This window comes from Patagioenas fasciata, chromosome 14, assembly GCF_037038585.1.
Source record: "Patagioenas fasciata isolate bPatFas1 chromosome 14, bPatFas1.hap1, whole genome shotgun sequence".
Taxonomy (NCBI): Eukaryota; Metazoa; Chordata; class Aves; order Columbiformes; family Columbidae; genus Patagioenas; species Patagioenas fasciata.
In genome coordinates this window covers 11,620,470-11,643,667 of record NC_092533.1, presented here as the reverse complement: position 1 = coordinate 11,643,667, position 23,198 = coordinate 11,620,470, and the positions used below count along the sequence as shown (strand labels likewise).

Sequence of the window (23,198 nt, the reverse complement as noted above, 5' to 3'; positions counted from 1 at the left end):
GCTGAGTGAGACCCAAGACACAGACCTCATCTGCTTCACGTCCAGTGGTGCAGGACTAGCGGTAAATGATACAAAAGCCTTGAGGAACTCCTCTCTCCGGTGCCCGGCCCCTATGGAAGGTCCCTCCTGCATCTCCAGAGCCCGTGGCCAGGTGGGCTCCAGGTGCAGACAGGCCGTGCTGCTGCCAGCCCCTCGCCCCATGTTCCGGCACCAGAGCCGGTGACAGCACGAGCTGATGGCTCTGCCTGTCCTGGCCGGGAGTGGCAGCTCCGGGATAGCATGGCTTGGACCCACCTGAGCGGCTGCCTGGGCACAAACCCAGCTTTGAGCTCCAGCCCAGGGCTGCCTCTGCCCAGGGTGCCTCTGAAGCAGCTTGGACATGTTTGCTCCATAGCGTTCCAGGTTTCAGGAAAGATGATTATCACTTATACTAGTCCCAACACTGCCCAACCCAATAAGCCTTCCCTGGAGCTGCAGAGCTCGGTTCAGAGAGCAGAGGGTTTTACAAGTACTGAGCCCACTGGAGCTGTCAGGCTCGGGGGGCTGTGCACCCAACTCCAGCTGCTGCAGCAACACGGGCAGCTCTAAGGATAGATACATAAAATCAATCTATCTTTCTTTAAAACCTCCCACCCACACACCAACCCATTTGCCCAAACTTCATTAATAAAGGAAATTCAGCCTTGCACATTAGAAACTTTACTCAAGTAAGCACAGGATAGTTACAGTTTCAGCACATAGAAATCCTAGAGGCTCGTGGCTGTTACTTACTTAAGTGACATTTTAATTACGCAGATATTACAGGCTGCACAGGCCTTGCTCTGAATTAGGGCTTCTCTGTTCTTTTGACAGTGACATTTTAATTCACACACACTGCAGACAATTTACAAACAGGTAACCACAAAATCAAAACTAAAAACGCAGCAGGACAGAGTTAAATAACAATCAAAACCCTCAACAGCTGCAGAGAGAAAAATCAAAATAAAGCACCAAGAACGTCTTAGCCTGAGAGACCCTTTCTTTGAGACGTATTAGTGTAAAGACTGGAGCTCTATCATTTCAGTCCTTAAGTACACACAGAGAGACTTCCTGAAACAAATTTAAGATGACAACCTACACCCAACAGAGAGCCACCAATAATTATTTCATTAGCTCATGTATTGAAATCTGCATGGAGACAACTGAAAAATCCATCTCCAACATAAACATTTCAGCATCGATATAAAAACCAGTAAGTAGTAATTACAAAAGACACCCCTTCTCCCAAGGCTGAATGAACTATTTCAACAGCACCTATATATATATATGTGTATATATATATATACACACACATATACATACATACAGATACTTCACTGTCTTCAAGGTCTGGTGCACTATGAAGATCTTTTGCAATCAACTTTAACATCACTTATTTGTTTACCATTATGGATATGAATTAATATGGGAAAAGCAAATGTCACTAATTTTATGGTACCATTACAAAGTGTGTGTATATATAGGTACAAAATTTCCTTGTTGCCTTCAGAAATGTGAATACAAAGTAAACAAACTGTGGTGTAAGGGTGGCCTGAGGTTAATTGGCTGATATTGCTATAAGCAAGACAAAAAAAAAAAGCAAATGCTTCAAATGGATGTCCTGCAAGTATGTTATGTGTGTTATTTCTAACACCACCCCCGCCACGGGAAGGACTCAAATAAGGCAAGAACTTCACAAACCAAACCAACAGAAATACCAGGCCTTTATTACAAAGAAAACCGACTCCAGAGCAGAGACTGGCTTGCTGCCATGCCTGCTGCCAGTCACACCCACCTGCCGAGTGGGGGAAGCGCTTCTGCCGGATTCATTAATTCCCCAAGACACTATGAGGCCTTGTTCTTGGCTACAGGTGCGTGAGCATTTCATTCAACCCAATTGCTTGCTAGAAATTTTGTTGGCAGCATTGAATGGGCCAAAATAATGAAGCTGACTGTTGGACAAGCCAAATGCCGCAAGGGAAGAAAAACAATTAATTAAAAAAAGTCACACACTGTTATCACTAAGAGAAGTCAAACGACTTGCTTTACATCCACATTGTAAATAATTTCACAAGCATGGAAATGAATATGCTTGAGTCTTATCTTCACTTGAGGAGCGTGAAGAACATTTGCTGAATTCTGTTACTGGTACGTGCAAGCACACAGTCACGAAGCCTGAAAGCCAGCAGAATGAGATTAGATCTATGCTATCTATTGTTGTTTGGATTTTGAACAAAATTGATGGAGTATGAACCAGTTGATGAATCTTTTTTTATCTGGAAATTTTCAGTTGACAGGCCAAAGGGGCGAAGAACCAAATTCCCAAGATCCTTCAGTTTGCCTGCAGTGAAAAGGAGAGATAATACATTAAGTATGAAGCAGATGGAAAATTCCCATTGACAGTCCAGCTCTACTAATTTATCTACAAACTTAAGGTAAATGCTGTGCAAATCTCTGCTGTTTGTTGGCTATTTAGGTTCTTAACATGAATTTAAAGACTCCCAATGGTGGAGATGTAGTTACTGTCAGCCTTGGGGTTGCAAACAGATCAGCGAGTGGCTGCAGACCCTCCTGGTTCAGCGGTGCCAGCTCTGCAGAGCACCGAGTTTCCTCAGTTATAGGCTCTCGAGGCACGAGAGTTTAACACCACGATGGTGTTAACACCACAATGGTCTCCCATATACTTACACTTGGATATAACTCTGATAGCTGCCGACATTAAGTTTTCTAACACAAGGTTCTCAGTTCTGGTCATTTTTGCGGCAGCTACAGTTCTATGAACAATCAAGTATTTATAACTGCCCAGTTTCCTGGGCTACGGAATGAAACAATGAAGGTTCAAACCGCTCATTGTAATCACTAAAAATCCCTTTCTGAAGGTGTATATTGATATAAAGAAAAATGAAACAAATTCTGTTTCTGCAAAGAAACTGTATTTGCACACTAAGCAGCCATTTTGCCTCCAAAAAACCTCATCATGATTTCATGTGCTGTGACATCATTAACTCACTTTCAAAACTACAGTTCTCCAGGACTAATTTACCACTGCTAAGAGCTCTAAGCAACTGTTATTTAACAAGTAAATATACATAGGGTGTGACAATAAAATGTAAAGGCTATCAATATATCATATCAATTTCAAAATCTAAAATCAATTCATACATATCACACGTGCTTTCTGACTAGAAAATGAATCTTGCTACCAGCCACAAAAGGGGAGGGACAACAAAATGACATCCTTTTAAAAAACGTCATATCTGTATAGAGATGATAGCAAAGATAAAATGCATAACATGAAACAAGAAGCAGAGGTAACAATTTGCATGTTGGCTAAACACAAGCGAAGTGCCATGCCAAAGGAGGGAGACGGTCAGCTTTCCAAGAAAAACATTTTCCTCCTGGCTTTAATGCAGAACTGTAGCTTCCCAAGGAACAAACAGGAGAAGTTTGGACAAGTGGAAGCTTACTCTCGGTTTGCACCCATATGCTGCACATCACCTTTCAAAAAGCCTTCTGCATTTACTAGATCTTCAAGGGAATGGATTTTGTTTTGCTGGGAGTTTTGTGTGTGCACATGGTGGGGAAAAAGTGACAACAACAATAGCTGGCAGATGGAAAATCCAGTTAAGCAAGTGGAGCGGCCACAATCACATAACTCAAATGTGCAAAGGCCACACCTATTGCTACTGCCATGTGTGTGCTTTCCACGAGCCACCTTCAGTCAAGAGAAACGTCTGTTGTTCTCATCATCTTTGCCTTTATTTCTAAACTAATGTTAGAAACAAAGTCATGTGCACACTTACAATTTAGTGTCTTTGCTTTTCTTCAGTTCTTTTGTTTGAAAACCCCATTTCTGCCCAGCAACACAATCACAGCTATGGCTATTAAGTCAGTCTCCTCACTACGATGCACCAGCCGCAGTGTAGTTCAGGCTTTGCTGCTGCCACAATGAAGCAGCAACTTCACAGCAGTGCCAAAGTACAGAAACCTAAGGAGCAAAGCCGCATGTGAGCTCTTTACAGAAAGAGGCGAGCGGTATTTATGTTGCACATACAGAGTACAAACAGATCAAGAGATTTGCTTGGTGTGACACTGCAGGCCTGTGACGTGCTCACAACACAAACTGTAGCCAAGCCTCAACGTGGCCCATGGAAGTGCATCCCTCCTCTTACAATCTGGCAACAGTTCAAGTCAGGTTGGACACCACCACCATAAACCAAAATACGCTATTTTTTCAATCACATTTCCAAAATTTAACTGGGGGCAGGGGAGCTTTTTTAAACACATTCACAAAAGAACAAAACCAAAAACACAAACAAAGAAAACCCCAAAACAAAACAACCCAAAAAACCAAAACCACCCCCCCTCCAAAAAAAACAACAAACCAAACCCAACTAACCAACAACAACAGAAACCACACACACATACACATGAAAAAAAACACCCAACCCCCAAAAAACCACAAACAAACCATCCCCCCCCACCAACCAAACAACAGTTGGGGAAAAATGTCAACAATTTATCCAAACAACTCACTCCTACATAAAGAAAGTATCAGCATTACTGCAGCACTCCTAAGTACACCAAAGTAATTAAGGTCTCGCATCAAAGTGCTGGCTCACAACTGGGTATCTTTCAGAGATTTGTGTAATTATTTTAAAGCAAGACTGGTCTTTGAGAGTCAACACGGCAATTCTGGGACCTTACAAAGGAAGACAGCCTTACACTCCCAAAGCACCTAGTTGGTGAGACAGAACTCCTCTTCAATTTGATTTCGGTTTTGCCATGTGGATTAACAGATGAGGTGGTTGAGTGATCTGGCCAAAGTCATTCCAGTGAGGGGCTCAGCTGGGATCAGCTTCTTTGTACTGGTGGTGGGTTATTTCTAAGATACACCCTGTTTAAACTAAGTTAACCATTAAGTTTGTAACGTTATACTGCATCCTAAAAGCGTTTCGGTTCTCAAACTATAAAGTTGTTCATAGCATCTCTATGACTGGGGTGAATAGTTGCTATTGTACTTCTAGACAACCATTTGGCCATTGCTCAGCTCCAGGTTTGGGGTGAGAAGTGTCTTTGTGTCCCGGTGGCAGAACCCGCAGGGCCTGGCGTGGCACAGCCGGTTGTGAGCAGCCCGTGCGTTGTGCGGGCGCTGCAGCTGGCTGGGGCAGGCGGAGGAGCTGGCTGGGGCAGGCGGAGGAGCTGGCCCTGCTCAGGAGACTCAGAAACGTCTTTTCTCCCCAGAGTTGGTACGACTGCTCTTTTCTGGTCACACTAGAGCCAGTAAACACACAACTGCCCTGGTATTCTCAGCTGCAGCGAGGCCATGTCTGGGGGAAGCTAAAGACTATGTTTAATACTTGATTCTTCACCTCGCTGTGAATGAATAATTAAAACAATACAGTCATAGGTCACCTTCCTGCTCTATCACTTACATCCACATACAGCAACGCCTTTTGGTGCAGCCACATTTAATAAATGGCTAATGAAGTAGAAGAAAGCGTTGCTTTTTCCGGGAACCCCAGCCCAAAGTACTGCTTCTGCTGCCTCTGAGCACATAAACCCACCATTGTAGGAAAGCACCATTTCCTCTTCCCCCACTCCGCTTTCATCCCTAAATTAAGATCTGTAGCTGAGTCCAATGTCCCCTCCCCCAGAGAGCAGCTCTCCCCAGGCAGAGCTGGGCTGGGGCAGGAAGGAGCTGTGGCACGGTGACTCAGGCGCAGAGCTCCCCGCAAACACAGCAAACACACCTCCTCCTCTGCAGGACTGTACTTTCATCATCTTGTCCTTTATATCTCAGACACGCCAGGTCTACTTTTCACCTGCAACTCCAGCATGCTAAATTTCTTCAGCAAAGCAATATTCAGAGGTTAAAAGGAAAGCTAACTGGTAAAAATCAATTTAGGGCTCAGAAGTCTGTGATTCATTATTCACCTAAACTTGCAATGGAACAGCCCCTTGCAAAAGGCAGATGCACAAAAAGATTTCTCATGATTTACATTAAGATGTAACAGCCAAAATGAGCTGCTATTCAGTCTGCCTGGCAGTAATTTTAGTATAGTTGCTAGCGTTCAAGTGGTGCTTGGATGTTGAAAAGCCGTATATTGTTTGTGTTAAGAACTTTTTTTGGATAAAAGACAAATTTCCTGATGAAGTCTCATATTTGTATAACTTTCTGTATGATCAACAACATTTCTTAAGCAATTAAAAGAGCAAAGGCGAATCCTTTTCCCTTCCCTAAATGGTAAGTGAGGACTGAACTGAAAGTGACTGTACATTAGCTCTAATTTGAACCACTTAAAGTGACCTCCCCATATACAGTACTGGGATTTAGCAGCTTAATTGCAAATACAACATGTCCTGCAGTACTAAAAAAAAAACCAAACAACCAAACCTCAAGACCAAAAACCAAACCAACAAACAAACAAAGCAACAGCAACAATAAAAACCAACCAACCAAAAACCAAAAACCTCCCCCCCGACCTCTAATTATTTAGGCACTAAGCCTAATAAATATCTTTCTTGATCTCACGTAGCTGGAAAAATCCCTTATTGGCAGAAAGGCTCCGATACACCTTCCCATAACAACACTGATAATCAAGTACATTTCATTATTTTCTGCAATGCACTCATTTATAACTTAAGCTGAAAATCCCAATAGTTTGTAATTAGATTTGATGAACTCCATGTGTGTCTGACGGGTTACACAGATGGCATATGTTCCACCCCATGTTTTTTATATCAAATATACTTGGCTCCCCTGCAGGAAAAGGTATGTTTGTCACAGCCCCAAAGCTGCTAAACCTTTCTAAAACTATTCCAAACTTCCCCCTGTTCTGACACCCTCTCCCCAAAGGAGCTGGTCCCAGTTATCACAGGAATTGCAGTTTCTCTAAGCCAGACTGGCTTGTTGCACAATCGGTGGAAATCTTTGGCTTTTACGTCAGAAGAGAAATAAAAAAGAACAGAGAAATGGTCAGTATATGTTGACATCTGTGCTGCAAGTTAAGCTTTCCTTAATGTGAAACTCAGTTCATGCTGAGCAAACTTCAGTGGCAAGTGGCAGCACTAACCTGCACAGCTGAATAGAAAATATGAAAGTAATTTAAATACAAATGTCAGCTTTGGGAAAGTTAGATCCTTGCAGAACACAAAGCAGAAATGAACTCTGGCAACAAAACATGCTTTTTTTCTAGTGATATCAGCTTCGCCAATCACATGCACTGCCACTTGCACAGAAGAATTCATAGTTAGGTAGTCTGGAAGAAAAATCCAGCCAAGAATGTGTACTCTGACTTATTTACACACAATCGCTTAAGAAGTGGTTTCAGCTTCTGACAAACTATGTGGTAATGAGCTGCAGCGCTGGAAAACAGGAAACACACTTGGGGAAGGAGGACGATGCACTCCATTTACTTGGTTTGTTCGTACACAGCTCCAGTTTTCATGACAGTGTTAGTTGGCTGTACCAGGACATGCAAGCCTGTTTGCAACACTAGGTGGGTCTAATTCAGCCTCCTCACAAACAGAACTGAAACACTGTACAAATCAACGTAAACATGAAGACTTGAAGTGTAGGTTGGAAGTGCTACAATAAGAACCAAATTTATTTCTTCAGACACAAGATCAAACATGCTCAGTTATTACAGCTGGTTGACTTATTTTACGTAAAGGTTTAGCGAAAACCCTGTTTTATGCCTTTCATGGGAATGTTTCCTTCGAAGGGCTACTTGCAGGGCAGAGCAGTCTGTCTGTTTCAAACCATTTTCTCTTGCTTTTACATGCATCAATTAAATTGATTTAGAAGGTATAGAGTATTTATTTATTTGAATTTAACCAATAGCCTTTTTTGTGAGGGAGAATTATTTAGCTAGAACTTACTGTAGGTGAAAACAAGCAATAGAGAACTTCAAAAAAATTAAGAGTTTAGCTCAACACAGAACAAGTATTTCCTTGCAGACTTACCTTCTTCACATTTTCTACAAGAGATTTTACTCATGCATTTTATTTTTCTAGTAGACTATGAAAGTTCTATGTACACACCACTTACCTAACATTTCTTTCTTTAATTTTTCATTCCGCTCTTCAATTTGTCTTGGTAGTCGCTGTGGAAAGAGAGAAAAACTGGAATCAGACCCATGCTTTCAATAATACTGTAAGCTAAGCTTATGGAATTTTCGGACACATATCCAGGATACGCTGTTTACAGTTTAAAAGGAATCCTTATGTCAAACCACACTTTCATCTGATTTCGGAAACCTGTAATTCATCCTGTGACATCAGTTCACATAAACAGTTAAGTCATAACTTGTAACTGCAGGTTTCATCCAGGCGCACGTTTTAACTGCAGAGAAACACACCCGATCTGATCGCTTGGAAATTTAACTGAAAAGCTTATGGAATTTAAGAGACTTACAATTAAAGTATATTTTAGCCCTGTTTCCACTGCTTCATGCATTAAATTCTGTAAGAGAGGCCAGAGGAACTAAGCAAGCGCAGTATTTGACTTCTGAACCTAAACACAGGTGTAATGAGGAAAACATCCATAAAGTCAGTTCTCAGCAGCATCGCACCTGAGGGAAATCCACCCTGTGAAAACACAAAGATCCGCTAAATACAAATATTTTATCAGAAGATCACTGAATTAGCTGTCTATGAACTTCAGGACATAGTTTAATGAGTAGCATCTTATTAGGCAATAAATGCACAGTTCTATGGACAGGGCATCCCAAACGGGGCCTGGATCTGGGAGTTCAGGGGAGGAAACTCCAACAGTTCATGCTGGGCAAGGTACTGCTCCAAGGAACAGTTCATTAATGTGCTTTTTCCCGCCTCAGAACTGGCACCAGCGTTAAAATCTGTTGCACTGTCAAAAACCCACCACGTTTCTAAAGAGCATTCTGTAACTGCACGGTCTGTGCATTCCTAATGATCTGAGATTCCCATTTCTGCCTAGAACAGCCGTGACTTATCTTCCATCCTTACACGGCACTAGTGTTTCGCTATATGATCGCAATGATAATTTTTAATATAACTTTATGTTCACTACAACTAAATTTACCGTTGTATCATTTAAATTTTGCATTTTCTATGCATCAGTTAAATACAATATTAAAACAAAATGCATTATGAATGATAGTTATTTTTATACATCTTTTTCATATGTTTCAGAAGTACTATTTTAAGCTTTTAAACTATGCTTATTACTGTGTAATTCTGGCAGTTCAACATGCAATTATGTGCATAACTATGCTGTCTCTTCTTGTGGGGGTCATAGCAAATAAGACAGACATACTGTAGTGGTGCTATCAGTAAATTAATTGCAGTTGCAGAGTATGGTAACAGGTGTGGAATTCACTCCTGATACACTTCCCTTATGATAATTGGTTTCTCAACATAGTTAAAGAATTCATTTCCTAATCTTGTTCCTTCCCGTCATTTACGTCTCCAGTCACCACGGATAGGTTTGTCATCCTGCTATCATTGCCACACTGAAATAAGATGTTCACCTCAAGAAAGAGCCCATCGATGAGGTCGCCTGGCTATTCCTCTGCTCTTCAGAGCAGAATACACTGGTAAACGCAAGAAAAGACAACTAATTTTCTACAGTGGTTGGGAAGAGAGGTGATACACCCTAGAAAAAACCCAGAAAACTGAGTACTGAGGAATACAATGTAGACACCAGCCCAGGCCCAGCATCACCACCAGTGAGCCAGACCTAACGAGCCCAGTCAGACCCCATCTGACTCCTGCTGACCCAGAGGGGCTTATTAGGCTGGGTGTAGATCTGGACCCGAGCTGCCTGCATGAAAACATGTGCAGATATCCCCAGGCTCCGAGTTCAGTTTGCATTGTGGCTGCGAGATCTGCTGAATCTTGGATGAGCTTGGTGTATATGGAGCATCTTTCTCACATTTGGACATCAGGCTTTAGCAGGAAACAAAGACAAAAATCCTTGATCTGAAATACATACTCCATGTTTTGTCTGTCTGAATACTACTGTTCCAAACACTCAGCATTTCTCACTCCAGAAATGTATTTGCAAAGTTAGTTATCTATAGAAAGGTGTCTGTAAGGCCAGCTATTTGTCTGGTGTCTATGATGCTCATCTCAAAGTACAGCTTCTTTTGGTAATCCCTCAAAAACCGCATTGAAGCTAAAATTCACACAACACTGTTACACACCTGCTAAAAACAAAAGCTAAAGATTGATACTACATAATTAAACACTTTTGGGGTAAGCATTAATAGGATTGTTTGACCACAAAACATTATAATTTCAATCTGTTTAATTTGCCATTGAAGATGTCAAAAATAACTAAAGTGTGTGACACTAGGATTTAAATCAAAACTCTAGCATTCTACTCCTGAAATATAAACAGTACTGAAATTTCAGAGCAGCTACCAAATCAGGAATCAAAGCAAAGAACTACTGTGTATTTAATATTTTTAAGCTGTCATTTAACAAGACTGTGACATTCCCCCTAAAGCAGTATGTGAAATATTTTCTGTGCACGGGAACGAGAAAGATTAACAGTGAATGAAGCAAATTTGCAGATTCTCTTGATGCATCATTTTCATGACCAGTGAGGAGGAAAAAAATGCTGTGGTATTTCTGCAAAGTGCAATGCACTTCGCCTTACAAAAAAGCAAAGATTCTTAGTCTCCCACATATTACATATGTTAACCATGCATATGGAGTCAACATTATAGCTGGAATTGTTTCTTTATTATGAAATGTAGACATCTATTGTGAATATTTTTAAAAGGGTGAAACTAGAAGTCAGTTATTTCCTTAACAATTTTTCAAGAGAGGAGCTTTAAGCTTCAGTCTCAAAATACTGCTTTTACCCGGAAACTTGACAAAGAACAGGACTGACTCAGGGCAGAATGTCCTAAATACCACTGCAGTGTAAATTGAGGGCATTTTGTACAGAGTGTTCTGCACCACATGTGAGCTTAAAGCCCCTGCCTAGAAAACGAGGTCAAGGAGCAGAAGGTATACGAAACAGTCAACCTCTGTACTTCCCAGCTATGAAAATTTAGAATAAATTACTGATCATTCTAAAACATTCCTGAAATATGGCCAGGAAGAAAGCAGCACTCCTCATGATTCTCTTCTAGCCCAAACCTCCACTGGTTACTGAGCAAGGGCTCTTTAGTGACATTATTAGAGACATACTCACTGAAAGAAAATTGTGGTTTTGCAATAGGTATAAAGGACATTATCTATGTTTTCACAGGGTTCCAATCAGCTAAAACATATGTATTTTAAACACCCTATATTTTGTACCAACTACTGACAGTGTTCCCAAGGCTTAATCTGTGGAGTCCTGACTGGTGGTTCATGACAACGTCTGATCTTCACAGTTGTTCTTTGTATGATGAGCTGCTAAAGTGCACTCCTTACACACCATTGTACCAAGGAACTGGCTAGATTACACTAGGCCTCACTCTGCTGCTCATCTAGTGCCAAAAGGCTACAAGCTCCAGAAACGAAACCCCATCGTTTCCTTTAAAACTGTCAGCAGACTCCTTGGCTGAATTCCTGGATCAAGTAATCCAGCCTCAGCGAGCAGGCTAGAAACAAGGCCAACACAAATACTCCTCTAGACTGTGATGGACCCATCGTATTCACTACCCATGCATTAAGGATGTTTGACAAGCTTGTCACTTATGAAGCCATTGCCAAGAGGCAGGTGATGAAGTGCTCTCCTGCTTTCAGCCAGATGCAGGCACAAGTAAACTGTCTCACAGTAAACTGTGTCAGCGGGTGCTGCCCAAAGGTTCGGCCCCAATTCCTGCACTGCCTTGATAACGTCTTGTTTCCTTCTCACTGGCATTTGCAGCAGGACTTGTCTGACTGCAAAAAGATACAGCAATAAGAAGTAAACGATCTGGAGCTTTTTGATCGCTGGCTTTTTTTACTCGCTTGTTGGTGTTTTTCCCTTTAGAGTCCCGTACAGAACCAGCCATCCCCAAGGTTGGACATGAGCCGGGACCTGTGCTCACACAACAGGACAGCTCTGTGAGCAGCAGGTCAGTTCAGCAATTTGTGAAACCATACCCTTACCACTCGCAGGAGTTACACACTCACACAGAATATTTTTCTGCCATCACTGCAACTGATCCAGTCCCAAAGGAAGTAATTTCAGACAAGACTTCTTGGCTAATATGCTATAAAAGCAGTTTCTAATCTGTCACAATACCAGAGTATGGAGAAAAGGGGGAAAAAAATAAATAAAAACCTCACTACTGATGATTTATTTTCCCAAATGGAGAGTTAAAACAATTAAACCTAAGCCTTTCAAAAATATTTCTGCATCAACATATTCTAAGTGGTTTTAGAGGTAATTTTGCATGTGAAGTAAATGATTTTCTTTTTCTTTATGCGGCAGAATATGTTGCAGGTTCACTGATGTGAAGCCGAACTAAAATAATGACACCCTCTGAAAATTTAACCAGATACAAATCAAGTCAAGTATTAGCATACGGATTCGGGTGCCCAACTAAGAATTACATTTTTAAATTGCATCCATTTGCCTTAAAATGGAAGTAAAGAATAGTTCAACTGTTGTTTTCCCTGCAGAAGCTCATCAGCTCTTTCCAGGTGCTCTGGTGCTTGCAAAATTCACCTACCATGATCTGAAGCTCTCACTTTGATAAAAAGTGACCACCTCTGTACCACTTACGGCAGCTCCCTTTCATTAGTACGTGTTCCTTCAAAACCACAGGCTGGCTGGCCACATCTCTACTGCATTTGTCATTTCAAAACAGCCTTCATAACCTCTTTTCAAAAATGAGAAGAGTAAGCAGCCCATAAGAGGAGCTTTCTGCACAAAATAGATTCCCGTTCTTGCCACCGTGTGAAAAGACCCTCTGAATTTGTCAAATCCACAGCTATTTCCCACACTGAGCATTACCGTACTAAATATCACTAGAAAAATCACTTCCTGCTGGTATTTTACACACAGAGATACTTAAAACCTCAAATCAGCAGGCTGTGGCAGTGACTTTAAATCCCCATTGAGCAGGGATTATTTACATGTTAGACTGGGGTTTCACAAGTGCTGGGGTTTTTACCTTTTTTCATCCAAGCTGACACATCCTAAAGGCCAAGGAAACTTGCAAGAAATGTTTTATCCTGAACTATATGTAAATTGATTACAAGTGGACACTGGAATACAGTACTAAGCTGGAGAATTGTTTTTAGAAGGAAGAAAGTAACAGAATCAGGAGGTGCTTTTTTCTTCACATGAAAGGGTGTTTGAAGATTAATAGCAGACTTCAGTCACTATTAGTAAAATACTGAAAGTGGCCAATATGCACACAAGACATAGCAAAGTATTTGAACAGAAAGCAGTTAAATCAAGAAACAAAAATATCAATATTTTGAAGTAGCTACAAACATAGATACAAGACTGATGGAATCCTGTCTCTGCCATTCTCAAAGTCATCCAATCAAGTCATCAAAAAAAGTAATTATTTTATAATTATGCCATAAAGGCATTCGACTGCACATTTACCAGTCAGAAATGTAATTCTACTTAAAGAAAAACAGATTCCCAATAATTAGGCAGCTAGCAAGAACTGTATTATAGGGTTCTTGTGTTCTCATCTCCACAGTGCAGATCCTTAGTGAAATGATGGCTGCTAAAGTGTAGCAGTGGTTCAACCTTTCCTAACACATGCATAAAAACAATTGACAGCCTCAGAAAACTAGAATGAAATGTGCGTGTGTGTGTGTGCGTGCACTGTTCAACAGCTAAATGTGTAATTACATGCTTACAGCTCAGAACACACATCTACTTTCACTCATTTTACAAAAGTAAAAAGAGGAATATACTTTATTGTAATGGAAGCTGTGGCAGTTGATGTAATCTTGATGTCAAACCACACTGAGAAAAGCACTACACTTTCAGACTTGACAAAAAAGTTAGCCCCGCTGCAGTATGTGAAGCTGCTTGCATAAACAGCACTGAATATTTAGAATAGGAAAGAAAAGACCTTGGTTTAAAGTTATGCCAAAGTATACTAAAAAAAGGCTTACCATGCAAGCTTCTCTGGCTTGATGAACTGATGGGTCTTTTTCTAGGACTGCCTTGTAATCTTCCAGCGCTTCATCTAGTTTTTCCGTTTTTTCATATAGTTCTGCTCTCCTCAGCAAAGCTCTAATATAGTTCGGGTCTAATTCCACTGCTAGAAAACAAAAACAAAGCACAATATTTTACTTGAAACATGTCTACACCCCTCAAATTAATTCTTAACTGTATATTAAGTTCTTAATTGTTACCTTTATATTGTAGCCTAGAAACAAGCACGGTCACAGTTTAAGTCATAATTCAGAAAGGCATATATCTGCCTGTGAAAGTCTAATGCAAATGATCCTATTTCATTTAACATCTACAATCCATTGCAGACAGAAGAGATTTGTAATGCACAAACATTTAAAATTTATACTACTATATATGAAGAGATTCTAAGTGATGGTTCAGAAATTTTGAGGACCTGTAAGATATTTTTCAGCTTCTGTACATTTAATAAGTATATATTATTTGATTACAGCTAAAGTTTAATGTACCTAAAGATATATATATTAGACAAAACAAGGGTTTCCCGGTTTATCTTAGTTCAGGTTGTGACAAACTCCAGGAGAACTACTGGTGTTCTGAACTGACTCCAATATCAAACACTCAAAATTGGGTTGGGAATCCACAAATGGTAATGCTAGCTCTGTAAGTTAAGAGGCATACTGATTGAATTTAAGCTTTTCCTCTCTTTATTCCCTTGGCAGCCATGACCATGTTAATGCGGTTAAGACTGAATGCTAAACCTGCAAATAATAATTTCTCAATAATTTCTTCATCCATTTTTCATCACAGAAAAAGGGAGTATGAAAGACTGCCCATTTCATATTTACTAATCCATTAAAATGGTTCTTAGGACAATTAAATCTAGGATCACCTAGCTAAATATTCTATTTTTTCCTTCTGGAAGGACAAATACAATGCTACAGTCAGCAAGTTGCAGGTTAGTGTGAATTGCTCTGCTGTGCTCCAAGTGTTGCATTGCAGTTTGTAAGCCAAGTCCTCGGGGAGTGTCAAGCGATGGCAGCTTCACGTCTCACTGCTGCAAAGCACAGATTCCCTTTCAGCCACTACAAAATTAGCAGAACTGTTTTTCAAAATGCACCACCACCAAAACAAAGCAAACCCCCAACGTGACAGAGTCCAGCTAGATTCTGTTACCTTCAAGAATACTTTTAGCATGTACGAACTCCTATTTACTGTACAAGCAGTACTGGCACGCAGCCATTGGATTAGTTTTCTGATCGGTAATTTGGATTTTTTTTTCCCCAGCTGTCATGGGGAGTTTAACAAATATTCGAGCATGTGTGAGTGGGTGGAAGCAATAAGGCAATGCACAGCTGAAACGATTTCACCAGAACTTACAGAGAGAAAGCTACACAGGACAGGAACAGGAGAGCATAAGCCCTTGTGGCAAAGCAAAAGCCCTGCATAAAAAGGACCTGATAACTTTTAGTTCTATAAGGCCTCACAGTTCTTTGGAATCTGGGATTAAACCAAGATTTGGGGGGTAAAGGCAGATGGAAGTGGGTTTAAAATAGTAGGTGTAAGGAAACAACTTCCATAATAAAAATACTTTCGTATTAAAAAGAAGTACAAATGACAGCCTTATTGGCACAAGAGAATAGAAAGTACATTATTACAGACAGGAGAAGTTTGATATTTGTAAAATAAATAACATAAATAATTCTAGATTCAAATGTCTTCCACCACAGTTTTCTGTAAGTTCTTTGAAGACCCTTATGCCCAAAATTACTGCTCTGCAGCAAGGCACTAACGGGTGTAATTAATGTACAAAAGATCTGGCACAGGAGAAGCACACAAAAAAGTCATACCTTTGCTGCAGTCATTTAGGGCAGCTTCTGTCTTGTCCTGGAACACAAAATGGTTTTGTTATATTTAAGTCATATTCCTCGGGAAACAGATTATTTGCAATTGCAAGCAAAAAGGTTTGTCTGGTGTTCCAAGGAGCTGGGATGCTCATGTAATCAAGGCTTTTCATACCATTGCTTCTGATGTAAAGCTCTTTACCAGCGATTAGCTGCCAGTGTTCAAACCACCCGGCTGCCCCACTAATCGCTCTGCCCTCGGCAGCCACCATCAAACAGCTGAGTCACATCTGCAGGCCCTGGCTTAACTGAGCTACCGCTTTTCTACCCTTGTCAATTAATTAAGGGGTTGGAATAGACGGTTCCCAGGACTCCCAGATAAATTCTTGTCTGTACAAGCTAAGACATTTGGAAAGCAGGCACTTTACTGCCTTTAGCACTAATACAGCTTTCTCCACAGGGGCCAATGCATGAGACTTCCTGAAGTGGGAGGGACAAGATCTGAGTGCACCCGCACTACCACAATTAGGAGATGAAAGTCAAGCAATCTGCTTATAATGAAACAAGAAAAAAAAAGGAGAAGAGCTGAGACAGAGATCCTATTTTCATCCAAAATAAAAGGGCTTAATTTTTTTTTAAAAATCAGGCTGTGCCATGCTTCTGTTGTTGATCTAAGTAGTAGTGATCTTCCTACACCCAAGCACCCAGTTTCTCCTCCATTAAACAGAAGCTGTCTCACAGAAGAATGCCTCACAAGCTTTTACTGCAGTGCAAAGCAAATGGGTACAGCAGGTATGAAAGAATAAACTGAATGGGGACGTTATTAATAACATGTATCTATTTTCAGAGTAATGTATTGGTCTGTCAGGTTCCACCAATCTACACTGGTGAGATACACCAGTTTTGCACAGCTTGTTCATCATCTCAGGCTCCTTTGGGGACTACTGGATTAGTTTCCCAGGGATATGAATAGTTAACATCTGGATTGTGAGGAGGTTTTTCAGTTTACAGCTTTCGTATTTGAAAGGTTCTAGCTTCTGTTATTACAGATTTTACCTCATTTTTCCCTTGTCTGCTCAAAGAATTCAGTATCTCAACAGCAAGGTAGATAATTCTAACCAAACAAGAATACTCTATGCTGAGTAAGAATTTATTTATTTATGCCTAAATATGGCTGTAAGGTGCATTTCTAAACAGAGCTGCATCTGTCTCAACAGTGGAGGAAAACTGCAAGAAACTGCCCTTTGCAGGAGGGCAAACTGAGGATAGGGGAAAATGCTATTTTTCTGTAACAATTTAATCTTAAAAACAAAGGCAACAATAGGGAGTAATTTCTCCTGAATTCTCAGTATCTTCTGTTTCTAAAGAAGTGAAGTTTCTGTTCAGACAGATTGTGTTCTACGCCTTCCATGCTACTGAACTGCACTGGTGATTCTGGTAACAGCTGGGGACCCTTCCCTGGTCAAGGAAAACAAAACATACGAAGAAAGCTGAAGCCATTCTATCCAGACTGTGCTATATAGGTTGGTCCTACTACAGAGCAACTCTGAAAAAAGCAGACTAACTGAATTCATAAAGTCACAGCTAGGAAGTCCTGCTTATGCCTCAAAGCATTTGAGCCAATTAAATGAAGAGAAGTATGTAACAATCCAGGCTTTTAGAAAAAACACTCGCTAGCTACCGTCTAATGCATGGTCTGCATGTCCTAACCATGCTTAAAGAGATCTGTTCCATGTGAACTTGGAATTTCACTAAAATAGAGAGAATGAAAAACAAAAGATCAGTGTTTTAAACATAATGCAGCAGAGCAATTTTGAACAGCTGTTCCAATTGCAACTGACAGGTTTGTGTTCATGCTCAGCAAAACCAAGCATACCAGCATTTCCACAGGGAGCATGCTCTCTCATGCTCTGAGCAAGCAGCAAAACCTGCAAACAACTTTACTTCTTTGCCCTCCTTTATGCACCCCTAATGATTTCATTATTGCATTTGTCATATAATCAATACATGGTTTCATAAAATAAAAAGAATATTCACCTGTTTGAGTTTTGCGGCAGCTCTGTTTGAAAACAAAACAGCCCTGTCTTTTTGGAAGCAGGCTGGACATATCTGCAGGGCCTTCGTGTAAGAGTCTTCTGCTTCTCCATAGTCTGCAGAAGCAATAGAAAAAAAACAAAACAGACCATTCATTTCAAATGCCAGCACTGTCAGTGAACCACATGTCTAAGATTTCTTTGGAAACATTTCTCAATATGTGATGCAGTATTAAACCAGAATCAGTAGCTGCACTCAGAAAAGTGCATTACTAAGTAGTACATAGATCGACGACAGTTAGTTACTTCAAAATCAACACCCTTGTAAAAACAGAAATATAGTCTTGAGCTTAATGTAACAAGTGCAGCATGATGCGCATATAATTCTCATATCTGAAATGGTTTCATTCTATCTGAGCACCAGCCTTAGAGGTAGAATCTCTTTAGATTAAGTGTATCTTTGAACTGATAGGAAGCATGTGCTGAAATATGTCACTGCAATGATACCTGTTCAAAGTAGCTACAGAGATATTTTATTTGCCACATCATCTTTAATGACTGACTTGAAGGTCAGTCACCACAAACCCGTTATCACCTGAAGGTCATCCAGCATCAAATCTGGTCTAAAGCAAGGAACAGTGGTAAAGCCCACGGGATTATTAAGTTATTCATTTTCTAACAAAGATAGAGTCAAGAGTGAAAAGGCCCTATGCTGACTATGAACGATGCTCTGCCAGCTGACAAGTGCATTGCCCTCAAAATAGAGCAATTCTTTCTGTGCACATTATCTGGTGACCATCCAGGTGCTAAAAGGATGTGCATTTCTGATTAGCAAGCACTTTGACAGCCACAGGTATACTGAAAAGCTCTGTCAAAGAATTTGTCAAGAAGATGCTATGGATGAGATCTCACAAGATGATTCAGCCACCATTACAGGCTTGCTGCTGCTTTCATGGTCTGAGCAGTTCCCTCTGCCTGCCCTGCTGCCGGCCTCAACTGGTCCGTCATTCCCCAGGAATCTCTCAGCTCACAGCAGCAGAGCTCCAACAGGAAGGCCCCTGGCTGGCCAGCAGGGGCTGCTTCTGGGAAGGGGAGGTTACTTGTTTGTGTCCCTGCTGACCGAGGAAAGTATGAATCAGCATTTCCTCATTTCTTTGTGAATTCCCTAGCCACCAGAACATTAAATGAAAGGCAGGTATCAAAATCACTTCCCCTTTTATGTTTTTAAATTTAAAACATTGGTACAGATATTTATTACTGACCTCAACCCCGCTGGTGTGTATTAACCATGTTCAGAATATGTCCAGTTCTGGCATAAGATAGAAATTTACATACCTCTAGATTTTTTAAAAATATATGTATTTGAGTGTACACCTCTATACATACACATGTAAATCTCTCTACATAGATGTATGTATAGAGATGTATATATGTGTATAAAAGTACATATAAGTATATATAGAGGTCTGTATATACCAATATACAACATATATTAGTATATATATTCTATATAATACTACTATATATATACACTATATAATATTATATATAGACACTATATAATATTCATACCTAAATAAAATGTACAACAGACAAAATCAGTGGCCAAAACATGGAAATGTACGAAGGTACAAGAGGGCTACTGAGTCACTGAGTCCTGCATCAATTCTAAACAAACGCATTAGCAAAACTCAGAGCCTACCGGAAGCCTTTTCTGATTAGTTAAAGAAGCCCTGGCACTTGGAAGGCAGTCAGTTCTGTATCATGTTATTGGATTTAAACACTTCACTTTCATGAGAATCCTACTTTAGTAATCCAAGTCTTTGTGATCTAAACTTAACTCTTAAGGAGGTTTCCTATCTCTTCATGTTCTCTAGAGCTGGATGAAAAATGATATAGATGATCAGTTTCAACAATGATAGGTGTGAGATCTTCCTATGGGTTTTCTGCAACACCAACATGATGGCTAAGTATTGATTTAAGATTCTTTAATAGTCATATGGTGTTAATAGATTATCAACCCACCTCCTTTCTTGAACTGCTCATTTCCTTTCTCCTTCAGTGTTGTGCTTTCCTTTCTTCTTTTCTACAAAAAAGACAATGTCTCAAAGTATTTAATTGAAATGAACAAGTAGGTCACCCACAGTTCCAAATAAAGTATGAACGGAAATCAGAATAAAATATAACCTGAATAATTTTAGCTAGTACCAAGACTGCTTGCTTGTAGTCACTGTGACATGATATACTTTATATATCCATGAAATAATGGTGTATACCAACAAGGCGGTTAAAAAGCTCTAGTTCATGGACAACAGTATGCAGAAAGAGCATTCATAGTGAATTACATGGTTTAAACTAATACATTAGCTTTTTAGCTGGCTGTTTGCTTCTCCTTTCCAACTCATTTTAATTCAATCACTGCAGGTCAACTATGTGGAATACATTTTAGACATAAAGTAACAAAAATTTTGCTTGAAATAATTCCACCTCAGAAATTCATAGTTGCTTTCAGATAGGTACAAAGCATGTTGAGCTGACTGCATTAGAAACACGTCCGTGGATAATACTGCCCTGAAAGATTTCTTATGCAGGGAGTGACTAAACCATCCGACCCAGAGACAGGAAGATTGTTCTGTTATGCAGTGAAAATTGCACCTGCTCAGCAGAGTTGCTTTTTCAACCATGAATTTCTTAACAGTACTCTTAGCACAAGTGAAGTTGACATGAATGCTCTTAGCCTCTGACACAGAAAACACAGGATGTCATGGAGCCATCTCTTCAACCTATTTACCATGGAAGTGTTTCACACGCAGACATACCTCACGCAAGTAAAACCAAAGCAGTATAAGACAGTAACATCAAGAAGCAATGCTGAGGTTCACAAACCATTTCTATGGTACAAAAATGATCATTTGACCACTGATTTTACCACCAACACGTATACACAAAGGACTTAAATCAAGTTGTCTATAAATTACAGATCATTGAGCAATTAAAAAGCCAACACTGGGAAAAGGAGCAGTTTCTTTTCCTGCAGATTGTGTAAATCAAGGATTAATGCAATTATCAATATCGCACAGAACATCTCCTTGGAAACAGCTAAATATAGTACTCTTTGTGGAGCACTGCACCATCTCACAGCTATGCCAAGTAGCTGACAAACAATACAAAATCAGAGGTTCTCTCCTCTTGCTTTCATTGGTTTTGGAAAGTAATTCACTCAACCACTGTCACCATCTCAGTACTAACAGATGACAAACTGAAAACTAGGCTCAGGGGAATGGCATTCAGTTGTGACACAAAAAATTGAACAGTAAAATATCATCTGACCCTGTTGATAATGCCTAGATCACTCATTTTTTTTGGTATCATCTACTAAATATGTTTATAAATATGGATTGCTCCTCACATTAAAAAAAACCCCCAAAACAACCAAAACATAGGTCAGACAAAACACGCACCACTATTTAGAAATGGGCTTTCTTCCACAAGTCCTTCCACAGTGTCAGTGGCACCAATGCGCACGAGCCAGTTGGCACTTTCTAAATATGAGCATACAAACAAATTTGAGCACTTAAGGCGCAAACTGCATTAAAAGCACAAAATCTTTGTACATATGCAGGATTCTGCTCTTCAGCACAGGGAGTGCATAATTGCATTTGAAAGCTGTACTCAAAATTGCATTTGAAAGCTGTACTCAAACTCTGGCAGTGCCAGAGCGAACAGCTCCAGCAAGGTCACGGCCACACGCACAGCTGCCCATCCGCTGAAAGGTATTTATAAAACATCCTGAATGCATGTAAAGTGAAAGCAAAAGCAGAGAACAGGTTTGGAGATGATGATCCTACTGGAACACATGAAAGATCTACACAGACAACTCTCATTCAAGATAAGAAATGCTTGAAACACCAGCCCTACTGACTCCATTTCTCATGCCCTATTTACAACTGGCCTTTAAGTGCCATTAACTGATTCACTGTTGCATAAGGTAGAGTTACAACTCTACAATAATGAAACAAATTTTTTTGTATAAAATGAGAACTACAGCATGGTTGCCTGATGCAGAAACCCTAAAATCAAGGAATACCGGATAAAAAAAAGAATTACCTGTATTATAAGTATTTTACTTCTATTCAAATTATTTAAAAATATTACATGTTTACTCCAGTAAAGTATGAAACACTATTATAAAAAGTGGTTTGTAGTGAGGCTTCAGGAGAATAAGCTTCACGTTAAAAAAAAAAAAGAGTAAAAGGAAGAAAAAAAATGTGTCAGTTGTGGCATTCCTCCTCAGGTAACCAAGAGGATTGTGGCCTGGAGTCTCAACAGCAGAGAAGAAAGACCAAGGTGGCTGTATGGCCATGGTCACTGGGGAGACATGGGCAGATGAATGTTCCAATCAACTGTAGAGTTAAGGACTGTCACACTCAGAAGCTGGTGATTCAAACAACTGTCTTCCGAACTCCTGTGCCTTGCTGTGTCCTCTTGTCTGTGAATCAAACTGCACCAACTCGAAGGACAGAGGACTGTTAGTCACATAACCGTTACAGACGCACAAATGTCAGTGACAGTCTTGCGGTCACTTCTGACCATTAGACCAGAAAAGGTGTTGTCTGAGCATGTTTCAGAAGCCAGCAGCATTGTTCAGAACACTCTAAATGGTTTCGCCACTTACTCAGCTCCCTGGAAAGCAGCAATGCAGCGCTGGTTCAAGACCAGTATTTCTGTTACAGCTTGACCAACATTTTCAAGATATCCCTGTACTACAGTTTTCAGGCTGTCCCTTAAGCTCCAAACTGTACAAGTTTCCACAGTATTTTTCAAAAAGGTGAAGTCAAAAGGATCCCTCATGCATCATTCTGGATTTGCATTTGAAGTATTACCCATAAGCGATACATAGTAGCAAACTATCCCTAAAAGCAAATTCCTCCGGCTCTTCCACAAAATGTAAACGCATATGCATTAGCACATCACATCCTAAACGCACTGCCCTCTAAAGCACACTATGTATTCATTAAATAAAGAAATGTATGTATAGAGGAATAAATGATGTATTTAACAGAAAATCCTAGTACAAAAGCAGTTGAAAGTCAACTATTTTGGATGAATTTACATTTAACCTGAAAGGACTGCTCCAGTGTATGCTGTTATAATCTGTCTTCTATTCAAATTGAGGGTAGAAACAAAACAAAAAAATGAAACTAAAGTGCTGTTAGAAGACATAACCTC

General features: G+C 40.1%; 1 protein-coding gene across 3 annotated transcripts in view; it reads right to left on the bottom strand.

Moving 5' to 3' along the window:
• Positions 1-683: 683 nt before the first annotated feature.
• Positions 684-23,198, bottom strand: part of TTC1 (tetratricopeptide repeat domain 1) — a 30,662-nt gene continuing 8,147 nt past the window's right edge. For all 3 annotated transcript variants that reach the window (XM_065849380.2, XM_065849382.2, XM_065849381.2), the window contains exons 3-8: positions 19,995-20,055; positions 17,974-18,086; positions 15,943-15,979; positions 14,071-14,219; positions 8,072-8,126; positions 684-2,359 (exon numbers count right to left, since the gene is read on the bottom strand). In XM_065849380.2, coding sequence (XP_065705452.1) covers positions 2,226-2,359; positions 8,072-8,126; positions 14,071-14,219; positions 15,943-15,979; positions 17,974-18,086; positions 19,995-20,055 — 549 coding nt within the window. In that variant the 3' untranslated portion in view covers positions 684-2,225. The remainder of the gene's footprint in view (positions 2,360-8,071; positions 8,127-14,070; positions 14,220-15,942; positions 15,980-17,973; positions 18,087-19,994; positions 20,056-23,198) is intronic.